Source organism: Tachypleus tridentatus, chromosome 13 (genome assembly GCF_004210375.1).
Source record: "Tachypleus tridentatus isolate NWPU-2018 chromosome 13, ASM421037v1, whole genome shotgun sequence".
In the NCBI taxonomy this organism is placed as follows: Eukaryota; Metazoa; Arthropoda; class Merostomata; order Xiphosura; family Limulidae; genus Tachypleus; species Tachypleus tridentatus.
In genome coordinates, this window is record NC_134837.1 from 191,116,693 (window position 1) to 191,132,427 (window position 15,735).

Sequence of the window (15,735 nt, forward strand, 5' to 3'; positions counted from 1 at the left end):
TCTACCCTTGAAGTTAGGTATTATTGACAAGGAATTAACAGGTCCGTGGCACTGTGTTACCGATCGGTTTGGACGAGTTATCTCGTTTACGGCACTGAACAGTTTAAACTTGCCAGTTAAACCCACAGGTGCAAGCGAAATTAAATTATTGCAGAATATAAAAACCATTTGGAGTGCCCCTCGTTTACCAGGACTTGAAGCTTATGTTTCTAATGAAATTTAAAAAACAAACAATCAGAGTTTTTCTCGTTTTCACAAAAACAAAAATAGAAAGTTTTAAAAACAAATTAACATTTGTAAGATTAACTATATTCAAACGAATAATGAAAAATAAACTAACACAGGGTCTATACTTTAACCACAGGCCCAACAGCGGCAGGAATCGGAGAAGGTAATCGTTTTATTTTTTCTGATGGGGTGATTGGCCTATTGAATGGATTGTCTTCCAATGTTGTGAAAGCTGTAAATCTGAGTGATTTTTTTAAACTAAAGCTGGATAGGTATATGAGTGATAAAGGCTGGCTTTAAATTTTTCCAAAGTTATTTATTTATTTAATAGTTTTACTTTGGTTTAGATGTTGGGACAGCCGAGATGGGCCAACAGGTCTCTTGTTATCCCTAAACATTATGTTATGTCAAAACTTCCGGGATTTGTTCGATGTTTATGAAACTTATACCTTTTGGTATGTTTTCACCAGTCACTATCATTTCTTCGATTAACTGCACATGCAAGGCTAAGATGTTAGACATTAAACCTGTGCAACCGCCGCGGATGTGATTACGATATACTTTTTGACAGCCCCTGTTGAGGCAAATCCAACTATACTGGAGAATATTTAAATAAAGTAGAGATACCAGCAGTGGCCTTGTACCATATCAGAAGGTCAATAACAATGTCTTCAACATTAGACAATCAAGAAAGGTCATATAAGTAAGAATATAAAGAAAAAATGTCGACAGAAGTACGTTACCATCAGATAAATTTCATATTTAGATACAGAGATTCCAGAATTTATTTTTCTTTACACTACCACGCAATTATGGGCATCATTATACAGCACAAACCAATTCAAGGAAATGGATTGTGAGACAAGTGTTTGCATTCAGTGTGTTAAAATTTAAAATATATGTTATTAAAACCATCTAATAAAGCACTAATTACTTTGCTCTTTTTAAGTATTATTCTTTGTAACTATTTACTTGTACTATTTGACCTAAGACTCTGTGTAGTTTTGTTATGGTTTAAACGTGTCTTTGAGCTGTTTTAAAAGGTTTTATTTAAAAAAATAACAATAGCGTGTATTTACCCATTTTAATGGGTTATAATAAAAGAGAAATACTCAGCTATTTTATTCATGCTCTAATTTCATTTTATGAAACCGAAGTTTTTTTTTTAAAGTATAAAACAGTCATTTATATAAATCAGAAGATCGTATATTCTGTTAGAAAGGACCCACCATAAGTGATTTTGACGAGAACTCTGTTGACTTGAAAAAAGGATATGAAACTTGAATATTTTATGCGTGTTTTTTGAAATTTATATTGTATTCTGAACGGTTAGATTTTTTTTATAACAATATGTTTATTTTTATGTTTTCACCATAGGACGGAAGAGGAGATGGTTTCCTATCCAGGAAGCTGTCAAAGTATTACAGGAACACAAACCTGTACAGTGTAAATATCTAAAACTACTTCTCAAACATAATTCATTCCCTTGACGACTAGCAGCTGCTTCTAGTTACAAATATAATCAAGATTTATCTAAAATGTTATTTACTTACACTCCGTTATACATGGTTGTCACCGTACCAGCTTATTCCTGATCATTGTAGAAGCAGAGAATACTTGAGAAATTTGGAAAAGGTGTTATAATCACACCAAAGAGTGGAAAAAAAAACTCTAGCAACGCAAGTTTTCTATGGGTACAAGTTAGTGCAAGTTTTGATGTACTCTATTTTATCAAAATAAATTTGTAGTAAGAGTTGTTTAGAGCCATTTTTGACGCATATTGTGTATTGTACTGTACATTACATTGTAGGCTTGTACATTTTGCAATTTCAGGTAATTTCAAAACTGGCATGGGAATTGCTCAGCTACAATTATAAAACTGGACTGTGTTTTGACCATCGATTACTGTTTGTTTAACTTTCTTGGAATTTTTAAATGGAAATAAAGGTGATTAGGAGTAACAGGTTTTTGTTTCTCAAAGGATTAGCGTACAAAATTACTGATGTAGTGGCGTCAACTTTAGATTAGGACTACAAAAGAAGCGAGAGTGTGGAAATTTTTTTTATTTTTATGCTGTACTTCTTAAGTTACGTTTTTATAAATTGGTTCGTTGCTAATACAGTCTGTTCATTATTCAATTGGATAAGGTAAACCATCACGTCTTCAAAGTTTTGTTGTGAACCATAATAAAAGGTATATCTTTTTCTTTTTTATCTCTTTGTAAAACACTTTTTACTAAGAATGCTAACAATTCTACCATATTGATTGTTAATTCCCTACAATGTTATTGTTGACAATTTTCTATTATTGTTGTTATTGTTGTGAGGTTGTGCACCCGATGGATTTCAAATACACAAATTTCACAAATACTTTAGTAGAACCTGAATGAAATAAAGTATCTATATAAAGGTGCACTGCCACTGTTATAAACATGTGTTTGTCTGTGAATTTTAAAAGTTAAGATACATTGCAAGAAATTATTGTGAAATTTTATAATTATTGTATATGTATACCTGAATATGTATATGGTCAAATTTTTTCACAAATTAGAGAAATATCTGCTATACTTTTTATTCGTTCATCTTCTCTACCTCTAAACAAGATTAAATTCTTTTTATATTAACTCAATGTGGTAAATTTAAACATTGTAACCATACTGGTTTCTCATACTTTGTTTTTGTTATTATTATTATAACATTTTAGGCTCCCTGAGAAGTTTATCAGCCTTAATCAGTTGATACTGTAAGTGGTTTAAGTCTTTCAGTGCTCTTGTGAAAGTGCTTATACTATAAGACTTAATTAGTTGACATTAATAATAAGTAAGCAAACAATATTTCTAAGCATAAGGAAGAATTTTATGTTTATAAATCGTGGTTTGCTTACCTGTTATTATATTACCATAATGCTTTTCCGTACTCAAGTGGTTGGCACTATGGTTTGAGTTTCTCCGAGCTGTTGTGAAAGTACATAAACACGTTTTATTTAACACGACATCTTTCTGTTTGCTGGGTGCTAATGACTGTTGTCTGGCTTAATGCTCAATAATTCTATGATTTCGGTGTAAAAAAATAGTCCAAATTTTTCATTTTATTTTAATAACTCGGATAAAAAATATCAGAATGATTATTTTTATAACCTGACGATTAAAACTGTTTCATGGAAAACCAAGAGATAGAAATCAAATCGAAGATAAACGAGAGAGAATGAGTGGGGTATTTTTTTTTCAATCAACCGGTTTAGCGAAGGAATGTTTCGTCATCAAATGTAAAACTCAAGTGATCTCTTCTGATAATTAGCAGAGAGTACACGATTGTGTACATCTTCAGTGGTCTGTGGATTCCCTTGGGGCAGTTACACAGACTAGTAAGGAAAAACTTAATTTGATAGTTGTTATAATTACCCATCCAACTTAGTAACAGTTTGACTATAATTTATATGCATTTTGTTGTCCCTAATGTGGATATTGATCCTAATGTGTCACGTGACAGTCGAGACTACAGCGAGGCTTTTATTCAGTGGCTCCAAACGTTTTCTCTTTCCCAGCTCATACCGTATCTTACTGGGAATAAAACTCTTTTATTGTACGTTCTCATGTGTTCTGTATGTCATTGTTTTGTTTGATTTTGTTTTACACCTAAAAGCCGTCGTACTGGCACACTAAACTGAAAAGGACTGCCAGAAAAGATAAAACCGTACATTAAAAAGGAAAGCTTCCAAACACCAGTACCTCATGAACTACGATAGTTGTTCATAATAAGGATCGCATTGGAATTTGCTCAAACTTCTAATAGAACATTCGAGCAAAAAATCATTTTAAAAAACAGAACTCAAAACCTTCCTATTCAATAATTAAAACCATTCAAACGTTGATAGTAAGTAAAACAAGTGATTTCAAGATTAGAGACAAAATTAAAATTCGCCTATTTGTTCTTTCACCACCTTACATGAAAATCGTCTGAGTATTTTGTAACAAAGGCAGACAGATATGCAATACGAAGCGCTGCGAATGTCCATGACCTACTTACAAGTTGATTTTGTCATCGAAAGTTGGTTTGATGGTTATAATAAGCCACTGCTTTTGTACTTGACGCTTGTTAAACGCGTGTTTACGCGAAGCTTCGGGTAAACAGTTATTTGACTCAGTGCATAATTATGTTAAAAAATACGAAGCTTTATTTAAGTCCACGTTTTAGACATATTTGTTTTATTTAAAAAGGCTGTCTTTCTGCTGGTAAAATTTTATAGACGCTAAATGAGGGTTGTGTCTTACTCTATGCATATATTTACTACTTTCTCTACATTAACAAAACTATCATAGAAGATAAATAAGAATTGAGAATTTAAAATCTACGAATAAAGATCGCAAAAAAGTAAGCATACGAGGCTAGAGATCTATTGATGAGAATTTTCTTTAAGCTACAAATTCTTATTATGATTCTATTATAAAATCATTTCAAATGATACTTACTGTAGTGTGAGATGTTTTGCACGTTAATTTTAAGAAAACTGAGAAACTAACAAGTTGTAAACTGCAACTATTACATTTTCTAGCACGTTAACTTACAAGTGCCACGTGAAAGGTTTAAGATCTTGCTGTTAGATATTGTTACACGAGTTTGCTGTATCAACGTGGATTTTCGAGAGTGTATTTCAGGAAGTTTTTTTTTTAATAGTGGATGGATACCGTAGTAGATTCCCATACTCCAACGATGGTGATGGTTCTTTCTATCGTTTCTTATACTTAGCTGAATTAATGAGTGGATTTTCAACTCGTTCTTGTATTTTTTGACGATCCCTGTTTTCTCTTATTAAATTAACAATTTTTGCTAATATTGTCGATAAATATATATTTATATATAATGAGCCACTTTATTTGAACTGGCTATTCTTTGATAAAAGAGTGGTCCAAGAGTTGGCGGTGGTGATGACTAGCTTCCTTCCATCTAGTTTTACACTGCTAAAATAAGGGCGGGCAGCGCAGATATCCCTTGTGTAGCTTTGCGCGAAATTCGTCCACTGCATTCAAGGTTGAGGACTAAAAACACTAAAAATAGGGTTTTGGTACACGTAATCGGAAGAGCTCATTATGTAGCTTCGTGTTTAACAACAGCAATAAATACATTTCTCGCCACGTACTTGCTAAAATTAAAATAAAGTTGACAGGCGATAGAGCTGGCTTATAAATCGGGCTTTCTTATCGTAAAAAATATCCTTTTTTTTTCTGAGCTTAGTTGACTTAAGATGTTTCTTAATGAACTTCTCTTCAAGTAGTAATCATTTATTCCTGGTACTTACAGTGTCTTTATTTCAAATCAGTAACTGATATCATTAGTGTTAGAAAAAGTAAATCATTAGGATTTGATTAACGTAAAACAAAAACTTTTTTTTACAGTGCCTTCGGGACAAAGCTATTGCTGTTCAGTAGCTCAATTAACCCCTAATTGCAGTTCCTTTCTTCCCGTTTTCTTTGTTGTAGTGACATCTATCATTGCTTTAGTGTAATAAATAATTTAGTTTTGACAATACTTTCACTTATAGCTAAAGTTAAAAAACCTGAAGTAACAATGAAGTTAGCCTGAAATCACTTTTCAAGATACCGAAGTACATACTTCCCAGAATAGACATTTTAGTATAATACGTGGTGTATGTATTTTGGAAAACTGGTGACCTGTGTGGGTTATTTCCATATTGTTGATGATGGTTACCATATAGTTTAAGACTCGACGCCGCAAAAACTCGGCCCTGATATGTCCACGTGTTTTATTACTGATTTCACAAATGACGACTTTTGCATAGTTGTTGCTTTGAAGTTAAGCACAAAGCTACACAATGGCTTATCTGCGCTCTGCACACCACGGGTATCGAAATCCGAATTCTAGCGTTATAAGTTCTCAGACATTCCGCTGTGCCACTATGGGTACTTTTGTGCCTTCTGTTATAGTTAACATGCATCGTAGGTATAATACGTAAGGATAATAGATCAAAAAGAGGACAAACATGGCACATGTGACATGTAGTTACCATGTTGTAGTCACAATAGGTAAGGGTAATAGATCACAACGATGACAAACATGGCGTGTTCCTTTCCTTCATTCTCAGTGTTTATCTCCTACTCCGTCAGTTATTACTGTTTTTAAGCTTCCTGATATTAGATTGAAAATCTGAAAGTTCTGTTGAAATCAGCTCAACCAATATAGTTAAACTGTTCACTTCTCAACTAATGTGGTTAAACTGTTTATTAATAATTACAATTGCACTTTATCGATTATATGTTTCATTTTTTTTTCGACCAAATGTTTGGTAAAATATTCTAGTTTATTTGTGGCCTCGAGTCTTAATGAAATACAATCGAGTTGATCCTAGATTTGGACAAATAACATAGTATTCATTCCACTCCAATAATTACAGATTTTGTGAAGTGAAGCCTACTTGCAAATAATGTTGCGTCATGCAAGCGGTAACTTCCACACGTTTATTAATATCTCTTCTGGTAATGTTCATGCTAATGTTAATTGCTCCTTGTCCAGTTTAAGTTAGTGTGTAATAATAGTATTTGAAAGAGGTAAAAAATAATATTTAATTTTACTGAAATCAATACCGAGTAAACCAAGAAATAACTATCAGTCACTGAAAGTTAGGTTTAGACATGCCACATATTTGCAGTAGTAACCAAAACAAATTAATAAGTATGAAACTGCCGAAAATGAAATATTAACTAACCGTTAAAAACAGTCAACAATCATTGGCGCCAATCAACTTTTAGCTGTTGGTACCTTATTTATTGCTAAACGTTATGGAATACTATCAGAGTTCACACGAATAAATGTATGGAATTCTAAGTTAAAAGTTTCCAAGTTTTAACTAATATTTTTAAGATATATATATAATTAACAATATAAATATGTATGAACAATGTATCCCATTTTTAAGTATATGTACGTATACCTAAAGTTTGTTTTGTTTTTGTATTTCGCGCAAAGCCATCTGCGCTAGCCGTCCCTAATTTAGCAGTGTAAGACTAGAGGGAAGGCAACTAGTCATCACCACCCACCGCCAACTCTTCGGCTACTCTTTTACCAACGAATAGTTGATCGTCACATTATAACGCCCTCACGGCTGAAAGGGTTTGTTGGGACCGGGATTCGAACCCGCGACCCTCGGATTACGAGTCGAATGCCTTAACACGCTTGGCCATGCCGGGCCCATGTATGGCTTATGCAGTCCTGTTATAATTACTTCTTATACTAACCGCTATGTGTCGAAATTGTATTTTCTAGTATTTATTTAGTTTTTATTAAGCCAAAAGCTACAGATATCTATGGTCTGCGCAGGTATCAATACCCGAATTTTAACGTTATAAGCCCCCAGACTTATCCCTAAACTACTGGGAGAGGGGCAGGTTTGTTATGATGTTTTTGAATGACGTGTTTCTTTAACACATGCATACTCCATTTCACTGCACATACAACATTTGAAGAACAAAAGACGCAATCCAATATTTATATTCCTCTGTGGTTCAGCAACGAATTTCACTGTTTTACAACACTATACTTTAAGGCTCGATTCCCCTCGACAAGCATAGCAGATAATCCGATGTAGTTTTGTTCTCAAAAACAGACACACGCTTCCACTATTTATAAGTATAAAGTCATTTAGTCAACGCCCGGCGTGGTCAGGTGGTTAGGGCACTCGACTCATAAACCGAGGGTCGCGGGTTTGAATCCCCATCACACCAAAAGATGCTCGCCCTTTCAGTCGTGGGAGTGTTATACAGTCAGGGCCAATCTCGCTATTCGTTGGTAAAAGAGTAGCCCAAGCGTTGGCTATGGGTTGCGATGACTAACTGCTTTCCCTCTAGTCTTACACTGTTAAATTAGGGACGGCTAGTGCAGATAGCCCTCGTGTAGCTTTGCACGAAATTCCAAAACAAACAAAATCTTATAAAGCAAAACATTGCTTCTCAACATCCATACGTTCAGCCTCAGAATATCAGCTTGTGCACATTCTGAGTTTTGAGTCTGAACTCTGAACAAGCTTCGTGCACCTCCAAGTACATGAACTCTTCTCGTCTTGTCGAAACTGACAGCTACAATTAAAGTTATGACATAATGAAGACGAGGGTTCTCTTTTAGTTATTTTTTTTCAGTAAATTGAAGAAACCATAGATTTATTGGGTCCACTAGACTAACCAGTGCGAAACCAACGTACAGAATATCTGTTTGTAATTTTGTGTGTGATGTAATTCCCGAGAAAGGCGTTAGCCGAAACATTGGGTTTGAATAAAAGTTTTGAAGTGTGACCAGTTTGTTTTTCATAAACATAATTTATTAAATCTCTACATCTTTTTTGTTATTTGTGATTAGTTAATGAAGAAATTAATAAAATATATAATTATTTCACAGTCTCATAAACATTTTAAAATGTTTCCACAATTCAATTACAAAATGAAGAAGAAACTTTAGTTCTAGATGTAGTTTAAGACTTCCTGGTCTCAGACAGTAGCGACTGTAATGCCGTAATCCACACTTGAAATCTTCAACAATTTGATGTTTAGACAGATTGTTTAAGGTTGCTGAAAGCTTTGGACACCACAAATTTTTCCTTCTTCTATTGTGTTTTATAATGCAAAAATGTAGCCAAACGTACTCCTGAAGAACTGCTTCACATAATTGTCTCACTCATTCAAGCTCACTTATTTCTTTGTTTTTTTCACGATAGTTTAGCATTGGATGTAGAAGACAGGGCTGAAACTGTTAGGTTTTAGTTTCGATTATTACAAAATTTTTGAGTATGGTAAATATAATTTGAATCTGATGTAAAATACATTCGTTTGTTTTCAACAGCGCAATCTAACATTAATGACAATGCTAGGTTTTAGTTTAGATTATTTCGAAGCGTTTTAGTCTGACGAACGGTCTTGGAATCTGGTGTTAAATACACTCGTTTGTTCTTAACAGCACAGTTGGTGATGCTGCGAATTTTAAGTTTTAGGTTTGATTATCTCCAAATATTAGAACGGGAAATTCAGACTTGGGATCTGATGTTAAGAGAACTTGCTTGTTTTTAACAATACAATCCATCATTATCGTAACAGTAGATTATTTAATATATAAAGATATATTAGGTCTTAAATAGAGCCACCACACTGATGTTTCAATAACTAGCTAACGATACATTCTGATGATTGAGACTGTCATGATATTAAGTTAGTTTTTAGTGTAAAATAATTTTAACAGTATCACAGCTGCATGAAATACTCATGTTTTTAATCCGTCAAACATCTACACTGCCACAGTGGTATGTTTGCGGGCTTATAACGCTAGAAACCTAGTTTCGATACCTACAGTGGGCAGATCGCAGGTAGTCCATAGTGCAGCTTTATGTGCTTAACTAAAAAGAAACAAAAAAACCTGTCCATTTCAAAAAAAGTGTAAGTACAATCGTTTTCTGCAGCGTTCAGTTTGGATTATTGAGTCATCATTATTTTTATATGAACTCTTCACGAAGTTATTGATGTTATATGAGCTTCTTCCATCCAAGTGTCGCAAGCTATAAGCAGATGGCAACTTTCTCTATATTTTATAATATGCCAACGTTTTTGTTGACCGACAAGATTCTATGTCCCACACGTTAGAACTTGGCAACATTATTTTCATTCTTCGATCACAAAACACCGCATGTCAGAACCAAACTATACAGAGCTAAAGTTTATTTTATGAAGTTGGATATCACTGAATCTACACACATTTTTAAACACTTGTAACTGTACAAAAATAAACAAAGCTGACCCACGGGTGGATTCCCAAATCTACAAATTTTGAACTGCCCCACTTTGAATCTTTATAACTTGATTGTTTGTTTGTTTTTTGAATTTCGCACAAAGCTACTCGAGGGCTATCTGTGCTAGTCGTCCCTAATTTAGCAGTGTAAGACTAGAGGGAAGGCAGCTAGTCATCACCACCCACCGCCAACTCTTGGGCTACTTTTTTATCAACGAATAGTGGGATTGATTGAAACATTATAACACCCCCACGGCTAAAAGGCCGAGCAAGTTAGGCGCGAAGGTGTTGCGAACCTGCAACTCTCAGATAGCTTTGCGCGAAATACAAAAACAAACATCATTACCTAAAGTTTTATATGGAATTCAATGACTGCAGTTTTTACAATGAAAGTTTTATGTACTAGATGCACGTGGCATGTGGCACCAGCAATCATAAAAAGAAAATAACAAAATATAAACCATGGTAATTGCAAGAGGTTTGGATTTTTTTTTCATTTTAAAAATAATCATCTCGTTTAAGTTAGTCTACATGTATCCTTACACAGTGAAAACTCGTTCTTGTAACCTTACCGTAAAACTTGTCTGGTGACACTTAAATGCCATTAAATTTCTCACTGGTTAGTCTGCCGTGTATGATAAAGTGATAGTTGCAATTAGTGTGTGAAATTTCTGTATAAAACATGCCATCCATTCACACTTACCCAACATTAGTTGTGTTAATGTTGAAATACGGGTCACTCTTTAAAAATACGTTTTATAAGTTTTGTGCACACACTGCTATTTTTTATCATTTCTAATCAGGACGCCTACAAGTGAAAATGCCACATTTTAAACATTTGTTATCACCTTTAATTGCGCACTGATATAAATATATATTTATATTAAATAAGTCATTAAACATTTTAATTAAATCCTTTAAAAACATCTGGTAATTAATGTCGTAGTCCATCTGTAAGTTGTCTTTCCCGTTTTTTTTTTTCAGGGTAACAAACGTACCATGTATGTATATTTGTCGACCAATCAAGTCTCTGATAACATTATTTAATACTTATATCTGTGTATGGCTTGTCTAGGCTTGTGTATAATACATATTTTTATATATATCACCCTCAACCAACATCGAAAACGAGAAGTTCGTTAGAGCCTCTGAAGAATGAAACCACTGTTTCAACAACCCGGTTTCCACACCTAAATAAATATATCAAGTTTTGTGTTTGCACGCTATGTGTTTATTTCAATATCTGCATGAGGAAACTTGAGTAATATGAAGTAGAATACATTGTTTGTTCGAGCTTTACATACACAGCATTTGGTTCTGAAAAGCATGTGCGCGCGTGTGTTTTTCTTATAGCACAGCCACATCGGACTATCCGCTGTGTCCACTGAGGGGAGTCGAACCCTTAATCTTAGTGTTGCAAATCCGTAGGCTTATCGCTGTACCAGTGAGAGGGAGACAGGCTCTGAAAATCGTGTTATTTTGATTAGTGAGATAGTTTTGTTAAAAAAACAAAGTAAAAAAAAAAGATGTCGAGCAACATTACTAATGTGAAGAAATGTATTACATGTAAATTAATCTTTGTTACCTTGTGCGCCTGTAATGACTAGCGTGTGGCGCGAGCACACCTGATTCTACTTGTTTACCTTCAAATGGAAACTATTTTAGGCGAGATTAGAATACATTAATCCACAAAGCCTGGCCCGGCATGGCCAGGTGGTTAAGGCACTCGACTCGTAATCCAAGGGTCGCGAGTTTGAATCCCCGTCATACCAAACCTGCTCGTCTTTTCAGCTGCGGGGGCATTATAACGTGACGATTAATCTCACAGTTCGTTGGTAAAAGTGTAGCCCAAGAGTTGGCGGTGTGTGGTGATGACTAGTTGCCTTCCCTCTAGTCTTACACTACTAAATTAGGGACGGCTAGTGCAGATAACCTTGGGTGTGACTAAATATATCAATTAAAAGGGTTTGACCTCCTGAGTCCAAAATTACAATTAAACCTCAAATAGATCAAGAGATGATGGAGCTATGAACTATATATTTGTATTTAATAAAAATGAAAACAAACTCAGAACCATTTTATAAGCCACTTAGCCGCAGCTAAAAATAAACTCAGAACCGCCTTTTTTGATGTTCATTGGCATTGGAAATGGGTAAATAAAACAAATAATAAAATACTTCAGTTAACTAAGTGAAAAAAAAAATGATACGTTAAGTATTTAATGCTTAATATAGTGAATACTACACTGCTATTATTACAGAACACCGTACAGACAAGTTTAATGTGGAATATATATCACACACTACACTGTTTTTCATGGTACACGGAACTCAAACTCGATATAAAAGATAAAACTTTGTACGAGGTTTAATAAGCCAGTCAGCGGATGGCCAGATAATAAATACACTTTTATATCAAGGAAATTTTAGAACTGTGCCGGACCGTGGAATTGAGATTTCATTGTTCACGTCCCGTTAGTATCAGAAGAAAAAATAAAACAAGGTCGCGCTCTGCAGTTTGAGACAGTAATTGCGTTATACGAGTGACAGTTAAATTCTACTATTCTGTCTCAGGAAAGTAAATCATTAGTTGTTAGTCAGTGTTGTTGACAAACTATTCGTCACTTCAGAATCAGAGATGGATAACGCAACTAGTTTCGGTGTAGTTTGGTAATTCTATAAACAGTATAAAGAATCTCATGCGAAATTGTCATTCTTTTGTTTTTGAATAACTTGCATGATCGAGGTTCTATTTCAGAAATAAGTGAAACCATACTCTATAACTTAGATAGGTAAATGGGTGTAAAATGAGTGCACCTAAGATGTCATTGAAACGCACATTTCAATCAGAGTACAGGATTACAAAAGGTCGAATGGTGAATGTCATATCTTGGTTTGTCAAGTACATCACCATCAAATGCTAATTCCTGTACATTTGTAAGAAAAACTTTTTAACTTAAGTGTAGCGTGAGTGTTAACTTTAGTTATTTTTAGAGGCGATGGCTTATCGCATCTTTGTTTACGAAACTGTGCGAATCGTACGTTGTGTAGTTCAATTGTGACTTGGCACAACTCTCCTTTTCGTCAAAACTCCACACAAACTAGTTCAATTACTTTTGAACCTAAATAATGAGACTAATTATTCATTCTCTCCTTTGTTGTTACAATGCAATTAGTGATAAATTCATTTACACTACCCAATGAGTTATCATAGTTGCATCCAGAGTTTTAAATAATTCTCTTTTACATCAAAAGTCCACATAAGCTGGTTCAATTGCGTTATAAGCCAGATGACATGATAAATTATCCTTCCCCAACTCTGTTGTTACAATATAAGCTTTGAAACTCACTTTAAAATAACCACTGTGATTGTTGATTATCACAGCTCTGTTCAGAGTTTTAAATAATTACCTCATTTTCATTAAATTCCACAAATGTAGAAACAACTGCTTTAGAACACCCTTTGACAAGGCATATTCTTCTTCTATATCCTGTTGTTACAATACAATCTATGACATTTTCACTTTTGAACTGCCCATTATGAATAAACTGATATTCGCACAGTCTAACTTCATTTTTCCACTTTTACTTTCACTAACCTACTTAAAATTTTCTCCAGCAATGTGTATTTACAGCATGGAAAATATAGAAATATTTAGTCGTCCTGTAGCAACAATATTAAACATAACGAGGAAAATTTAGAAGCCTAGTACAACAATTACACTGCATCTGCAATTTACGACTCATATTAGGGTACGTAAGGAAATTAAAGTAATTAACTTATATCATTCTTGTTATGAAACTAAATACTCATTAAAAATTAAACCACTAAATAACAACTCTTAAACTTAACAGTCTTAAATATCCAACAATAAGCTCCTCTTCAATAAAAATATTTTCAATATTTTTATACTGTATAAAAAAGACTTTTCATTTCATACACACAGTCTCCTGACATAGTCTGCACAAATATTTGCAGTTTACTTGTTTATATCTCACCATATAAAGTTTCACACTGAGCGGATCTCTGGTCATCGTCTTGATCTTGTGTTGTATAAGGTATGTTTTGCCTCGTCCATGTGTGAAGACATCTGTGAACTGGCACAGTTGCTCCTGTAGTTCTTTCTTTAGCTTTCCATTCAGTTCTTTATTTATGTTGATGTTCTTGTACATCTCAGCCCCACCCAGTGGCTTTAGGCCTAGTAGATCTTCACCTCCTATAACAGTCACTATTCTGATTGTGCATCTATGACAGCCACACCAATCATACCTATCTGTACTTCAGTAGCTGCAACTATTAGGTCTTCTTTCCTATTAAAGTACTCCTTTAACATGTCATTGTGGCAGATTTTGTCTTCCCATCCACTTCACCTTATAATCCATTCTCTTTACTACTTCCTGTACCTCAAAAGGTCCTTTCCATTGTAGGGTGAGTTGTTATTGACTATGGGTAGCAGAAAGAAACCCCAGTCCAATCTCGAAATATTGATCCTTGGCCTTCTTCTTATAGATTTGGTACAGCACTCTGTTTTCAATCCTCTACTATGTAGTTATTCTTACGTTTGGTCTTGTGCTCCACTTTCTTTTGGGCACTGCCGGGTCCTTCTCTTGTGATTACTTCTTGTCTGCGGCATAACCTTCACCTACTGGAATGTTGTAATCTGTTGCCACCTCTCGATCTTTGTTACATGTTTCAATCACTATTGGCATTATTGATCCACTTATTAACTTGACCTGACCATCAGTCGTGCATTGTTTAATCATGGATATAGCAGTTTCTTCTTGTGGTGAATCTGATGAGTTGTATCTATACTGTTTCTTCTGGCTATAGCATTCATGATGATATCTTACTCTTTTCTTGTTTCTTACAGTCACCATCTTTGTAGGTAACTCCAGTATTTCTGCTGTTGCTTGCTAGTGACAGAGCTGCATTCATTTACAACGTTCGATATTTTATCATCTCTTCTTCCTTCTACTTGTTGGCTTCTTGTTACCTCTGGCGACATCCTGCTTCTAGTCAGCAAAACCGTGGTTTCAACTTTAACTGGTTATACTTGAACTTGACAAGTATATTCCCTCCATGGGCTTCCATATATTGTTCTGCCTGCTTAATTATCTCATCCACGTCTTGTGGTGTTTTCTCCTTTAGAAACAGTAACATATCCGTTGAGAACATGATCGTGAATTGCTTACAATTATTTTCACACTTGGCCATGTCAGTCCATCTTGTGGAATATCACTTAAGATGTGCAACAAACTGAAATATAGTTTCTCCAGTATCAGGTTTGACTTTTTTGAATTTCTTTAGTAATTTCATAACTACCAAATAAGGCCAATTTTAACTTGTTATAGTTCATGGTATCTTCTGACGTCATGCCAGATACACTTGTAAGCCTTTATCTATGAGAAGTTGGGTGAGACAGACTGTCCATTCGCCTTTGTCCCAGTTCCGACTTTGAAGGAATTTTTCATATTTCTCCAGGAAAACATCCAAGTCGTCTTTTTGTTTATCATATTTGGGCAACTTGGATCAGCTGACCCTAAACCCATCATCATTTTAAATCCTTCCTCTTTCTCTTTGGTGAGTTTAGCAATCTAATTTTTGTGTGTTCTTATTCTCTCTATCTCTAGACCTCCTCTCTATCCTTTTATTTTTCTTCTCTCTCAATTTGTATTTTTATTCTCGCTATTTCCAGTCTCTCCTTTTCTTCTTCCAGTCATTTTTTCCT

At 34.5% G+C, this 15,735-nt stretch overlaps 1 protein-coding gene across 2 annotated transcripts in view; it reads left to right on the plus strand.

Moving 5' to 3' along the window:
• LOC143237206 (diphosphoinositol polyphosphate phosphohydrolase 1-like) overlaps positions 1–3,814 on the plus strand; it is a 56,833-nt gene extending 53,019 nt beyond the window's left edge. For both annotated transcript variants that reach the window (XM_076476202.1, XM_076476203.1), the window contains exon 4: positions 1,606–3,814. In XM_076476202.1, the coding sequence (XP_076332317.1) occupies positions 1,606–1,718 (113 nt within the window). In that variant the 3' untranslated portion in view covers positions 1,719–3,814. The remainder of the gene's footprint in view (positions 1–1,605) is intronic.
• The last annotated feature ends 11,921 nt before the right edge of the window (positions 3,815–15,735 follow it).